This window comes from Empidonax traillii, unplaced genomic scaffold (assembly GCF_003031625.1).
Source record: "Empidonax traillii isolate 1590-97213 ecotype Southwest subspecies unplaced genomic scaffold, ASM303162v1 scaffold1918:size50038, whole genome shotgun sequence".
NCBI classification, from domain to species: domain Eukaryota; kingdom Metazoa; phylum Chordata; class Aves; order Passeriformes; family Tyrannidae; genus Empidonax; species Empidonax traillii.
The window spans coordinates 2,187-16,724 of record NW_020957111.1 but is presented as its reverse complement, the minus strand read 5'-3'; the positions used below and the strand labels follow the sequence as shown (position 1 = coordinate 16,724).

Genomic DNA, 14,538 nt, shown 5'->3' with positions numbered 1-14,538 from the left:
AAGTCATAATTTCTTCAGTTTAGAAAGTGCTTTTTTATAAGCATCTTCTGTATTTTTTTCCTTTTCTCATGTGCCAGGAACCTCATGAACTGCCAGGCATGTTCAGCACAGCCCATGTGTCAGGGACTCACCCCTGTGGAAGGAGGTTGGAGGATGTTCAGGTTTACAAGGGGGTTCCACACTGCACAGGATGATCACCAGCAGCGCTCAGCAGGACCCACTGCTGTTCAGAGGTGTCATTCAAGGCTGGTGGCACCGGCCCAGAGCTGCCCTGCTGTCTGTGCTCTGTGGTGCAATGCTTACAATTCTGGGGGCCATCATCTCCACAGCATTCAAAATCCGTGTGAACACTTAACTGTAAATAGAAACAACACCCCTCCCTGTGACAGGGGGTCCAGGGCAGCAGCCACAAAACCAGCAGGTCAGCAGTGAGATGAGGACCAAGCTCTCCTGTCCCAGCAAAGAACTCACCTTTATTACTGTTACAGGGAGTGCAGCCCCTCCTGAGACCATGCAGCTGGACTGGAGTTATAACATCAGCCCTTATCAACGGGACATGGCATTAACAACAAACCCTCGTGATATCGGCAGGTGGTGATCTGAAGTCTCCATTAACTTTCACCTCTAAAAACTTACCCCTTTTTCTCCAGGCTGGTGATTCTTCGATCCTGAAAACTTCTGAACAGCACCTGGAATCACATCCAGACTCCACAGGGACTTAAATGACAAGCAGCAAATGGCAAAAGCTAACGGTTTCTGCCTCTGACTGGTTTGCACAAGACCTCTGAGAAGCATTAGAGCAATATTAGAGCATTTGGCAATGGGATAATTAACAAATAATACACTCACAAGTTTGTTAATCTCAGAAGATAATCTCACTCTGGCTGTGATTAGAAAAAAACCAGAAGTTCACATCCCTAGTAGATTTTTGATGGGTACCCTTGAACAGCCTGTGCTCCACAAACTACCTCTAAGAGGTCAAAAGAAAAATAGGAAAAGTGGTTATAAAAGTAACTGTTTTGATTGCTAATAGAACATTGTCTTCAGCTGTACAAGTGTTTAAATCTGAATAAGGGATATGAGAGAAAAACATTGGAGCACAACCCTCAGTCACGACCTGAAGAGGAACAAGACACTGCTTTCAGTGAGGAAACTGGGCTGGGATAAGTGCTGATAAACTTGGGATCCAGTACAGGAGCACTGTCAGTTCCCTGGAGTTGACACCACATCAAATCATCTCTGCTCAAGGCTGTGTGTGAACAGTTTACTTCTCACAGCTTGTCCTTGTAGTTCCTCTCTTCTTAGCCAGCACTGGAGAACATCTTTCTATTCTTGACAACAGGAGTGTCAACATTTTATTGACATGTTTAAATATTACGTAGGCTTAGATATTCACACAAGCATGACCTTAAGTAGGCTGCATTTCTATTTACAACTACTTCTCTGAATTTGCTATCCTTTTATATGCAGTACTCTCTCTCCTAGTCCTGTCTGCCACCGTATGGAGGAGACTCCCTTTGATCCTTCACCCCTTCTGCAAAATTTTAACGCATTTTTTCTTGCCTGAGGTGCCACTGAAGGAGATAATTCTAAGAAAATATGTTTTGCATGAGCTATCTGCTTGTCCGGCAGACCCATCCCCAAGTGATTTTGGGGCCCTCCAGGCAATGTTAACTAAGTTTGAGAGAGAAGTGCATGTCCCAAACACACTCCAGAGCCAACAGGCTTTGACAGAGCCCTCAGCTGGGTAACTGAGCACAGCACAGCCCCTGCTGAGGCACCACGAGCTCCTCTGGTCAGCCGAGGGTTTGGGTGCAATGGGTTGTTCCCACGGATCTCAGAGCTGACGAGTCAGTCCATGGTCTCCTCCATGCAGAGCACCTGCAGTCCCCTCTTCCCAAAAGCTTGTAATTTATGCCAGATGGATTCAGCTTGAATTTGGGACGGTGCCCTTGGAAGGAGCAAAAGAAAGACACACAGTGGTTTAACAAACTGCTCTGGTCAGCTTCTCTGGAGCACAGGGCTCTGGCCACTCCTGGTCCTGCCCAAACGGGCTGCAGGCAAACCCTGGGGACACTGCGAGAAGATTTCAATAGGAGGCTGATAGATCAGAAATAACATCGTGTGATAGGACACGGGGTGCAGCAAAACAGGGGGCAAAGGAGGGGGGAAAGGACAAGCAAAGCAAATTTGCAGAGACAACCTCTGCAAGTGCTTCACACTTATTGTGCATGAACTTAATCTGACCCAAAGGATACAATTCATCAATGCTGTGCTGACCTCAAATTATTAAATCCAGGTTTATTAGGTCTGGATTAAAAATCTACAGCTGAGTCAGAGCTGACTCATCATTTGGTGAATGTTAAAGTCTTAGAAATTTGCTCACATCCACTTTGGAGCATTTATTAAAGCTTCTTTTTATTTTTTATGTCTAACAAATGAATGGTTCCCCTCAGTAGTGAACAGACAATGCTTATGAAAAAGAAAGCTCTTCTTTTAAGTATCCCACTACCCAAATATTTATTTTTTCAAGTTTCCCTCAAAATGATCAAATTATAGTCAAAGTACTAGATGTGACACCTGTGCAGATTTTTTTAAATTCAGTTGTAATACTTCAGTGTTGATCTCCTCTAGCAGTCAAACATCTAAATCAGTGACTTGACTATATGCTGAATAGGAAAATATCTTTTTTTTCCCCTGAGTTTACTGACATATTCTTTCTTCTAGTACAGGAAAGGAAAGGCAATCTGCAACATGGTTTATACAATTTGCGATATCCCAGTTAATTTCACCTAACACTTCTCCTTTCAAAATTAATTGACCTTAGCTTCTGCCAGAAATGCAAGAGCTGCTCTCCCAAAATTCACAGTGTGTTGCAAGAGATTTTAGCACTGAAGTGGGGATTGCTCCTGGGACACAAAACAAGGAAGAGATTTAAAGGCAGCAGGCACACAGCTTTGTGCTGAGGAAGGAAAAGCCCACACTAAGCATCACACATGAGATCAAACTGCCCTTCTGTCTTCCCTCATGTGCTCTTCTAAAATTCTTCTATACAAAGAGGGAAAGTACTGGATTACAAATATTTTAAGATAGATCCAATAGGAAAATAATGTTTGGAAAGCCTGCAGACACCTTGACTGAATTTCTAGAGGTATTACAGCAAGTACTTCAACCCTTGAAACCCAGCTGTGAGGCAGCACCTCCAAACCCTCCGCAAAGATCAGTCCTCACTTCACGCCTTAGCTGCTTTGGGACATGGAAAAATTACTTCTCTGTGTTGTTCAGAAAGAAGATTTTACACAGAAAGAATACTTTACAGTGTCTACTCGAGAAGCCTGCCAGGGGCAGATCTGCACAGTACAAAGCACACCAAACTGAGTGACTCTTGATCACTCACCCAAGTGCCACCCCCCAGGGTTTGTTTGGTTTGCTTTCCCAAGGCAAACAGGGGTGGCAAAGATATGTCCACGAGACATTTCCTCTCTAAGAATGCACAGTGCATCCTTCCCAGCATCATTCTGTTCACACTTTGCTTCATTCAGATGACTACCATATGGCCCTTGTGATTTATTTCACCTGAGCCTCTTGAATTGTTCCAAAATTCCTCCTTGGAGACTCTGATTTCTGTTAAGGACACACACTGATCTTCTGTGAGGTGGAATATGGAATAAGAATTTGAAAGTCCTTTCCCCAAGTAAAAACTGCTATAAATAATAATTTAACTTCTCTGCTGCTTTACTTTTTAATTGTCATCACCTGCTGTCAGTCACAAGGCCTAGAGTCTCACCAGTGGCACAGTGCAATGGTTCCTAATGCATTTAAACCAGCTTTAAATCACACATTCTTTATTCAGTCTGCTGCACCTTTGGTTTGTTGTTGACAGAGGACAAGAACCACATAGAAGTTAGATATATCACGTGGTTATTGCAGTAATTAAAACCTGTAATGTCAGGTATTACATACCTTACAGTGCATGTGCCATCACTTTCTTTGTAGATGATGTCAACAGGCACACAAATGCTGTGGCTTTCTCTGAAACCTGCTGCTGCAATAGGGAGAGCTCCGTCCTTCTCAGTCAGATGCAACCTTCTCACAAGCATACCTAAAGTCTGCTCACAGCTAAATCATTGTAGCCACTACACAGCCCCTCTGGCAAAGTGATACGAGTAAGATTCCCTTACGCTAAACTTGTGAAATGCAAAATGCTAAGACAGTCAATGGCCAAAGGGAAAAGGTGGGAAAACAGCCCTAATCCCTGATTTCCAGCTCCACACTCATTCAGATTCCCTTTTCACCATCTTAGGATCCCTGTCAGGGTGGGTTTCATCCATGTAAATTGGCTCACTGGACTGAGATCTCCCTTTTACCTGACAGCTCCCAGCAGCCACTTTCTGTGTCCAACACTCTGTAGCTGCACAGTCCAGAAGTGTAGAAAGACAAGTCTGTAAAATGAACTATAACTGGCCAAACTAGGAGTTTTCAGACACATATTCCCATCAAACTCAAAGAGGACCCACAGATACGTTCAGAATCACTCCTCTGAAAACAGCAAGCTCCTCACCCAATCTCAGCTTCCGTCCTCCAGCCCTCTGAGCTGTGGAGCTGATCAAAACAAGGTCACAATGATATCCTCCTTTAATGAAAAATATGTTCTTTTTTCATTCCTCTTTTCTGGGGAACAGGTGAGTCGTTTTTGTTCAAACGTTCAACATCTTAACAAAGACCCCTTTGAAGGCTACCCTTGAACAGTGTAGGCCTAATAGGTTTAAGTTTCAAACAGGTCCAGGTTACTGGAAACAGGAGGTCAGAATCCAAAAAACTTTTAGAGAAGGTTCAATGCATCTGTGAGAATTTCAAGCTACATGGAAACAACGTAAATACTCCAACACCTGCTTGTTACTTCTTGGGGACAAGAAAAATAGAAGAAACAAAGGAAGAAAAAGTGACTGAAATTCACAGTTCAGGAATAAATGGTCCTTCCATCTCTGATTGTACAGCTAAGAGACATACAGGCATTCCAGAAAGGAAGGCCTAGGTAAAAAAAAGACCAAACACCCCCCAGCTCCAGAGAACCACTCCTTACTGCACGTGGCTCCAGGGAACAGCAATCAGCCAAGCTCAGACAGTTTCTAACCCTAAACGTTTAGAGTCAAACCTTCCTACACCAGACAGCTCCAGAACAGGAGACAGAAGGGCTTTTGTGTTATTACTAAGTGAAAAACTAGCATCAACACCAAAATTCTTCCTCACAGCACAGGTTTTACTGTGCTTTCCTACTTGTAGAAAACCTCAATCAAGTGTTTAGTATTTCACTGAAAAGTGAGGGCTCAGCAGAGAGAATGTTGGTAAAGTGAGAATAACACACCGTGCCTGCTCTCAGATGTTCATTTCTGTGCAAGTCAAAAATCACAGAGAACAGCTTAAACAAATCTTAACATGCCTCTCATGCCCAGAAATGGGACTCCTCCTGCAAATGCCTTAGGCATGAATATCACAACACCTTCCTCTTGTACCCAGGCTCCTCCCATTTTATTTTACTCTCTTACCGAAAACACCCAGGTATTTTCATCTTTTTTTCACCTCTCAACCCAGGAAATTCAGAATATTGTGAAGCTTTCATAGCAAGAGCAAACAAGTTACAGGACCCATTGTTTCAGGTCCTAGAAAGTATTCTTAAAGTATTCTTAAAAATAAACAGAAGGCTATACAGATACTCATTATTTCTCTGGAAAGATCCCAGTGTTAATCTAAAAACTTCATTTTGAATTTCTCAGTGAGAAGCAGCTTTGGGGAGGGTTTATAACTGAACGTACCTTTGCTTTCAGCTCAGCACAGATCTCCAGTTGCTTTTGCCTGGAGTCAGCCAGCACCACTTCTGCCTCGTGAGCAGCAGCAGCTTCAGCAGCAGTGGCCACTGCCCTGAGGACAAAGGCTTTCCTCGCCTGAGCCCAGCTCAACAGCAAGGCTCTGTGCTGATTCCTGACGGAATGGCAATGATCCCAGGCTTTCTCATGAGCAACCTGAAAGAGGAAGGCATTTCACAAGGATTTAAAAACTATGCATTAGTAACATAAAGTTATTCTAGATATTTTTGCAAACCTTGAGAATAGTTAAATTAATTATATTATCCCCAGTAATCCACAATGCAGGGCCAGTGCACTCTGCCAGGGATGTTCCAGCTGGCCAGGGCAGTGACCCCTCTCCAGCCTTGCCCTCTCTGCCTGCACCTTGTGCTACTCCAGCACCTGCTGGCCCACTGTTCTTTGCTGAACTGCACCTTTGCAACAGGAATTAAATGCAATGGTCCCTTCCTGCCCTGAGGGACAGCAAATACATTGTCCTTCCAATACATCTCCAGAGGCACTGAGCACTTCCAGCAAGATGAGGCTTTTCTTAGCAAATTGTGATCTACAGAGAAACAGGACACTGAAACAGCTGTACAAGAGCAGTACAGGTGAGAATCAGCTTCACTTCTTTCCTAACAGGAAATCTGGAAACGGAATTTTAGCTTGCCAAGCAGCACAGTGCCACCACCAGCATCACCACCTAGCCAAAATGGGGAGTGTTTAATCTGAAATACACTCTCTTTGGCCTAATTCAGTGAGGTTCCCAAGGACAGTCAAGGTTCAAGACTTTGACAGAAGTAGTAGCAGGTAAGGCTGCATACACTGAGGCCACTGAGTCCTGAGCCTGCCACATACCCCCAAAAATACAAGTTACAGAGAAGAAGGAGATTCTAGAGATGGCTGGCTGCTCACAGGTGAGGAGACCATTCTAGATGCTGATTTCCAGCTTCTGGCAGGGGATGCTGGCTGTGCCTGGCTCACAGACAATCCCATCAGCTTGTGGCTGGATGAAGATGGCCCTGGATCTTCCCTTGGGTCAAACACACGAGGCCACCACCTCATCAGTTCCCTCTGTCAGGGCTGCTGCCCCAGCCTCACAGAATGCCAAAGCTGAGACAAAAGGCATGGGGTTGAGAGTTTGCTGGTTGGAAAACAGACCTCTCCAACCACTCCCACAGGAGCAGGCATTGGAGCTTGTCCACTGACCATCGTGCAGGGAGGGAAGGAGGCCTGGAAGGCTCTCAGGCTGATGTTCCAACGTTACACACATACACTCTTAGAATAGATTCTTGGCACTGTTTTAGCATTTCCATATTTGTCATGCTAATACACATACTAAGAGATATCAGTTCGATGCAGAGTTAGATTTTTTAATTTAGCATTCTTAAATTTTAAATGAACCTTCAAAGAATTAGAACCGTTAATAGAGGCTGTGCTTAAAATACACCTCCACTGCCCAAAGCACGTGACTGTTCACCCAGTTCTCCAAGGTAAAAGATCCAAAATCCACAAGAACTTTATTTTTAGTGAAAGTTGGGCTAATTATCAGTATCACTTCACTGCCACTCTGTTGTACTAGACACTCCTCAAACACAGGGAAGTAGATGGTCTAAAAATACAGCCAGAGATAAAAAAAGCCTCCTACTTTCCTTGTGAGTTCCTGAAGTGTTCTGGCCTTGAAATGGGTTTCTCTATTAGTGCTATAAGCTTATTCACTGTGGAGTATAAGAGGAATCAGCAATCAATTTGAAAGGCATTATACATATAAAAATAGCCTCTCCCTGAGAGCAGGAGATAACTTTTCACTCTTCTTCCTATATATGTGTCACAGATCAATTAAAATCACTATTACTAGACAGTGTGACAAGGCTCTACATCCTCATGAAAAATAAAAACACCAAGAGAAGCAGAGTAGCATGACAAGGCTATAAAACTGTACAGCAAAAGCAGTGCTAACAAATTGTTTTGTGAATTTGGCTCTAACAGTGTGTGGAACTATAAAATCTCCCCAAGGCTTGTTTTGAAAAGGCAGTAAGTTTAAAGGTCCTGCATTTTGAAAACAGGGACATCTCATCTTCACTGTGCAGAATACAATTTTTAATTAAGGAATTTTAAAACAAAAAAACTTCGATAAACATTCTTTAATATAACTGCTCACCACATAATTTATGTAAGAATTTGTATAATTGAATGAATATTTAAGCCAACACTGACCAGCTCATGCCTGGATTTGTGGGGAAGGTATCTCTGCAGCATATCCAGGTACAAAGTCCTCCTCCTCTGAAGATCACTTGGATACTGATTGATGACAGCCTGGAAAACCCACTGATCTTCTTCCTTCCAGTCACTGTTCCTATAGGAATGTAAAACAATCCACCCAGTACAACTTTGCCACTGAAAAGGAGGAGTTTGGTTCTGAGTTATTTTTACAGCTCACAGTCCTGATGCTGTGAAACTGGATGTTGGGTCAGAGCTGAGCTTGTTTCATTTAGTGAAACAAAGCAAACATATAATGCTTTGCTAATGTGACTGTTTATTGTGCCATCATTCAAGCAAATTGTTCTGTTTCTAACCTGGCTCTTTATTGGGGAATGACACTGTTTCTCCAACATGCCCTGATAGTGGAGAGATAGTCACTCTGCACGGGAAAATACAAGAAGGAAGAGAGAAAGGAAGAAGATAATCAGACTCTACCACTGAGTACTAAATACATGATCAAAATGGGATGAATGAAGTGACAATCCCTGCACGCAGCTAAATGAGGAGCTAGTTTAAAACCAAATTCCTAACAGCCATAAACTCATCAGCAAAGCATTTTTTAGAACAGCAGTTGTACCAGTGAGCTTGCATTAATCTATCTCTGAAAATTAGAGTTGCAAGTAACATCCAGCTAAAACAGAGGACCACGGGCTCGGACTCAGTAGCTCAGAGTTTACCCTCAATCTGAACTCCTGGCCCTCAAGGGATTAATGTCAGGCTGTCACTGTCAGCATTAACATCTGAGCAGCAACACTGAGTCAGACCAAAAGGTCTCTCTAGCCCAGTGACCTGGTTTCAGAAGTGACTAAGAGCCTAGGGATAATTAAAAGACAGCAATCATGAGATTCTTCACCACCCCCCCCCCCCCCCGAATTCCTGCCACCTCCAGCTGCTGCAGTTCCTGGACTGCCTGAGCCAGCAGCAGTGCCTCAGTATTCCATACACTGCATCCAGTAAGGCACTGGAACAGCCTTACCCTTCTGCAGGCAGAAAAACCAGGTGCTTCAGAAAGGGGTTCTTTATGAGCTGCTCACATGGAATTATATTAAACTAGACCTCATTATGTGAGCCAGCATTATCTCCGAGGACAAAACAGTGACCACTGGCATTAAGAAACAATTGTGTGTCCCCAGTTTAACCACATTGCACAGTAAAGCTGCAGTGCATTGTCCCCATTGCACAGCACTGGGGAACATCCCCACACCTGTCAGCTTACAAAGGGAAAGCTTCACCTGCAGACACAGCTCAAGAATGCAAAGACACAATATCCTATTTGAACAAACCATTTCACCTAACAACAAAGTATTTCTGTCAAGTTTGGTGACAAGCTTACATGAGACAGGAAAGTAAGCGAACACTTTCTCTTATAAACTATGTCAAATATCCGACAATCAATGTCTAGGACCCAGGAGTTTGCTGTTAAGTCCAGCCCTCTTGAAAAGAACTGGAGGTAGGCTTGAAATGGGAGAGCAAAGATGCAGCTCCAGTACAAAGTTTATCTGCAGTGACTGGCCAGAACCAGGTGAAGGCTGGAGACAAGGTAACCAGTCACTGACACGAGCCAAAAACAGCAATGAAAGTGTTTCTTTGTAAGTGCCTGCTGCATCTCCCAGACAGACAATGAATACAGATGTCTGGGTGGTTTCATACCCCAAGCCTAAAGCAGAAATAGTACCCCAGAAGGGAAATGGGCTAAGGAATCCTACTAAGAGGGAACGGTGCTGTAAGATCCCATAACCTCCACACTGCAGGCATGGAGCAGCAGGGACAGCCCCTGAGCTTGGTCACACAGGTGGCATTGGAAGGATGTGCTGTTTCTGCAGCATTTACTGCCTCTAAGAGAAATGTCTTGCAGCTGACCCTCAGAAATTAATGTTTTAAACTCCTCCCTCTTCTTTAGAGGGAGCTTTTCTATGAAATCAGATAATTTATTAATTTTAGAATCTGTGTGTTATAATTTGATATTCTGAGGCATAGGATTTCTGAAGAATAACTTTAATGAGCAAATTAATTATTCTTTGCTATGATTTAAATCTCCTCCACTGCAATTGCTCCTACTGATCTGAATTAAGTACAAAAATATTTTGTAAGATAACACCTATAATCCTTGTCTTTCCAGCCCCAACATTCTGTTCATCTGTGTATTAGAAGAATCAACATATAACTCTGGCAGCCTTCACTCAGAGGGACCACCAGCCATTCTGAGAGAGTGTTTCCTAGTTTACCTGTTGGATTTTCAATTACCTCTTGTAATTTCTGAAAGAAATCAGTAATCCTCCTCTGTGAGTCCTGACACATCTCAGTATGCTGACATCTGAGCATATCACTTTAGTACAGAAATGAGACAGTTCTAAGAGCTGAGATTCTCTCTTGTAACCTTCTACCTTAGATATTTCTGCCCACACAGGTTGATGAACAAATAGAGGTCTTCTGCCTGCAGGCGAGTAAGGCAGAGTAAGATACATGTAGGTCAGGGAACATTACACCACACAGGGGCAGAGGCACCAGCTGCTGCATCAGTGCCTGCCTCCTCCATCTCACACATCTCTCGAGTTCTCTCCGACTTACATTGCTCTAATGGCCAGCTAAGGATGAATCTCTGCACTTCTCCAAACAAGGGGGGGGAAATGAAGGCTTGTGGAAGATCCTCTGGGGAGCAATCAGCTGGAGATACAGCTACAAGTAGTTTATTGTAACTAGGGACCAACTGACTGCCAATGCCTCGGTTTGTCAGCTGTGCCAAAATTTGTCAGCTGTGCTGAGACTTTGTCAGCTGCTCGTAGACAAATAGCACCACAAAAAAAAAATAATCAGCCTGCCCCAGCCCAGCGCATTCACAGCACTAAACGCGCAGGGAATTCCAACGCGTCCTGCGGAGGGAACCCGAGGCGGCACCTCAGCGACACTTCGGTGGGATTCCAAAGGAACAGCTCACCTGCAACACGGCTGAAAACTCCCGCGCATTTGACACGAATAGTTAAGGGAATATCAGGTGTCTGCAGCGTCAAGATATACACAAACGTTTGCCAGGCTGGAAGCATGACCCAAATTCTCAAGGCAGCGCTGGCGTTCCGTGTGTGCAGCTTTGACCAGAGCACAGCACAGGCTGCGTTTGTTCCGGAGCTGAAACACAGCAATTGTCTGCTACGCAACAGCCCGGAGGCAGCTGCTTCCTTTGAGACAGATTTACCCAGCGTTAATCCCTGGCTTTCCATGGCCTAGAGAACACAAACAGCTCCGGGGGAAGCTCCCCTCTCCCCTGTAATCCCCACAGATCCCTTGCAGCAGCAGCGTGTGCTGGCACCGCTGTCGTGTTCAGACACACGGGCTGCCACAATGCCACCGAGGGAGATGTCAACCCCCCGCTATTAATGATGTCACTGCCGATTGTTGTAGCACAGGCATCCCGGGAACAGGCCTGGAAAGAGGACTACATTTCCTTGGTCCTCCTCTCGCACTCGTTTGAAAGGATGATGCCGAGGATGCAGTGCTGAGTCTGCAATACTCCATTCATCCTTCAGTAATTTTAATAATTCAGACTTCCTTGGAAATCGTGGCAAAAATATAATAGTGCTTAGAGAATCAGCAGCTATAACACACACATCAGTTCCAAGTCCACAATTTGTGGGATATCTCAGGACCTGTGTATTTCCCAAACACAAAAACTTGTGGTTTAGCAGCAGTAAAAGGAATGAAATTAGATTATAAAATATTGTAATCCTATACCAGGCTTGAAAAAAATCCCAAATTTTTCTTCCATTTCTGAAAGCAATGAGTATTGCAATGGGCACTCGAGTGGGACTGAAAAGCATACAGAATAGATGAGAATATTATCTTAGAATGTCCAAAAAAGACAATTCAGACTATGTGCATTTTCCAAATTCTCTGTTCCAAACAGTCTCAACAGTAAAAAAACGGGACGTGCAATGCCAGAGTAGTATCAGCTGAGGGTTTCTTCAGTGTACATTCAAGCACATGATGAAAGGAGAAGGACAGAGCAGCAATCTCCAGCTGAAGTGACCAGGTTACCACATTATCATAGAGTCAAGTTGTGCTACTGAGCAACTTCTCAAATCACCAAAACGAGGGAAGAAGTGTCTTGCAGGAGGATGTTTGGTCTCTGTGGGTACAGAGCAATGACAGTAACTGCAAAGGCCTCATTAAGGCTGTATTAATCAGTAGAGCACAGGGGATACACACCAAGGTCAAGGACCTGTCACTCCAATTTCTGACAGCATTTTCTGTGCCACTTGGATCACAGGCTGCCTGATGAATTATAGAATACTTCAATCACAAGGCTGCATCTTTGCAAACTCATAGAATATTCCCATGCAAATTAACCAATATAAACGTAAGAAGTGACAAAGAGTGCTGTGTCTATTATAAACCCAGCTATTATTGGACGTAAGCAATGCTACCAGAACAAAGTCTTGCTTTTTTTCTAATTGAAAACACATTTTTAATGTTGCTGTGGATAAAATCATAGAAACATAAATGAGCAATACATTAAAGATTTTGTTTGCCTTCTGGCCTCCAAAAACCCCAAGATCTAGTTTTAAATAAATTGTCTGAGATAATTGCTGAGGGTTCATTTATGATTCCCTAAATTCCCAGCTCTCAGTCCTGGCACATGCTAACCTAAAGTGAGTCTCTTGCTCCCCAGTATCACCTTACAGTCCCTCAGCAAACTGCTGCCCCCACCTCCAGCATTTCTTCCAGCTACATCCCCTTTGCTTTTCCCATCTAGAGATCACACCTTCATTCCTTCAGAGCACCACTGCTCGTGTTCATGCTACAGCTGCATTTATTTCCCTTGAAAATATGGCATTTTATCTTTAGGTCTTGATAGTCTTGAATTATCAGTGCAAAATTACCTAGCTCCAGCCCTGAATTCGCACCTGGCCTATGAGCAGTGAAAATACCACTGTTGATTTTTCAATCATTTTCAGAGATTCTGTTGTCTACATTGATGTTTGTTATTCAGTAGCACACATGCTGTGTGGGTCAAGGATTTAAATTTATGAATTCTCACTAAAATTATGTTGATCATAAACTTTAACACAATTTTAATTAAAACCACTAGAAAGACTTTTTACATATTTAATGATTTAGCATTTGTCATGGGTTCTCACTGAGGTTGTTAAAACATCTGTAACAAAATATCAGAGACAGCAGCAAAGCAACTGCTGTAAATTTGCCACTTGCTGCTTAATAAACGTTATAAATATGGGATAAATCAAAACAATTTTCAATAAGTATCATGTTATAACAGCTAGGATGCTACAGTAACAATATACAGGCTTCAAGTAACAGAAGAAGAACCTACAGAATGTATTATACAATTTGTACAAAAGGTAAGCAGATCCTAACATCACTTTCTATGTTTCCCAACACCTTTAACCTGCTCCAGCACACCCAGCTATCTCAGCAGCAGGGACAGAAGGTCCAAGTGCTGCTCTGGAGGTGAATACAGACCACAGAGAGATTGGGAAGCAGTGTGCCATTGTTTTACCAAAGAAACCAAGGCACCCTGCTGCTCTCTGCAGTTTCTTCTGCCCAGGCTTCCAACCATTCCATTCATCTCCCCCTTCTCAGTCTTTAAACCCAAAGCCATCCTAAGCCAGAGGAATATCAGGAGATGGCAAAAAGAAGGCAAAGCCCGTCCAATATCTGCAAATCAGTATTTCTCCTGGACTCTAGACAGTCTCAGCAAAAAGGTTAAGCCTTATGCTATTAATATTTAGGTTTGTTACATTTCTAGATTGTTATGAATAATGTTCTTTCTATTAAGTGTTTTATTTACAGAAAAATCTCTCCTTCTTTCAGTTAATCTGAATCAGAGCTATATACATTTTTTACATTTCTTTGTGATGACAATTACTGCAGTGATCCAAAAATTGTGAGAAGATTGGACCTTTTTATCTGCTTTATAGATAAAAAACGTTCTGAACTTGTCTTGGAAAGCCTGTACTTTTGTATCATAAATTTGATAGTAATTACCATACAAAAAGAGTAACTTCTATTCCTGTAAGAGCATGTGAAGAGGACATTTGATACACACCAGATTGCTGGTTCCTTATCCCACCAAATATGTTGCTTATTATTTCAGCAGAGAGCTTTTGCAAGGACTGGCTCCACCCTCAGCTGTGTAAACACTCCCCGATTGTCCAGCCCCAGAGCTGGGCAGAGCCTCCACTGCTCTGCACCAAACAGCACCAGCTCGAATGCCAAAGCCAGCTGCAGCACCTACAGATTATAAAGGATGTTACTGGCACTTTTATCCCCAAGAAAAGTCACGCAGAAAACTCTCCTTACCCGGACAAAGCTTCCAACTGCTGGTCGAGCTCCCGAAGCCTCGCCCAGTACCCACTGGCAAGCTCTTGGTACTGCTGGATCACCAAGGTCTTCAGGTCAGGGTAAGGGCATTCCAGAG

The 14,538-nt window shown here is 43.3% G+C and overlaps 1 protein-coding gene across 5 annotated transcripts in view; it reads right to left on the bottom strand.

Annotated features, from left to right (window-relative positions):
- CCDC148 (coiled-coil domain containing 148) overlaps window positions 1-14,538 on the bottom strand; it is a 33,021-nt gene that overhangs the window by 16,683 nt on the left and 1,800 nt on the right. For 4 of the 5 annotated variants that reach the window (XR_003574014.1, XM_027909025.1, XM_027909023.1 and 1 more), the window contains exons 5-7: window positions 14,421-14,503; window positions 8,061-8,199; window positions 5,814-6,020 (exon numbers count right to left, since the gene is read on the bottom strand). Coding sequence is in view for 4 of the 5 variants with exons in the window: in XM_027909025.1 (XP_027764826.1) it covers window positions 5,814-6,020; window positions 8,061-8,199; window positions 14,421-14,503 (429 nt within the window). In the remaining variant the exon portion in view is untranslated. The remainder of the gene's footprint in view (window positions 1-5,813; window positions 6,021-8,060; window positions 8,200-14,420; window positions 14,504-14,538) is intronic. The other variant, XM_027909024.1, reaches the window with a different exon arrangement.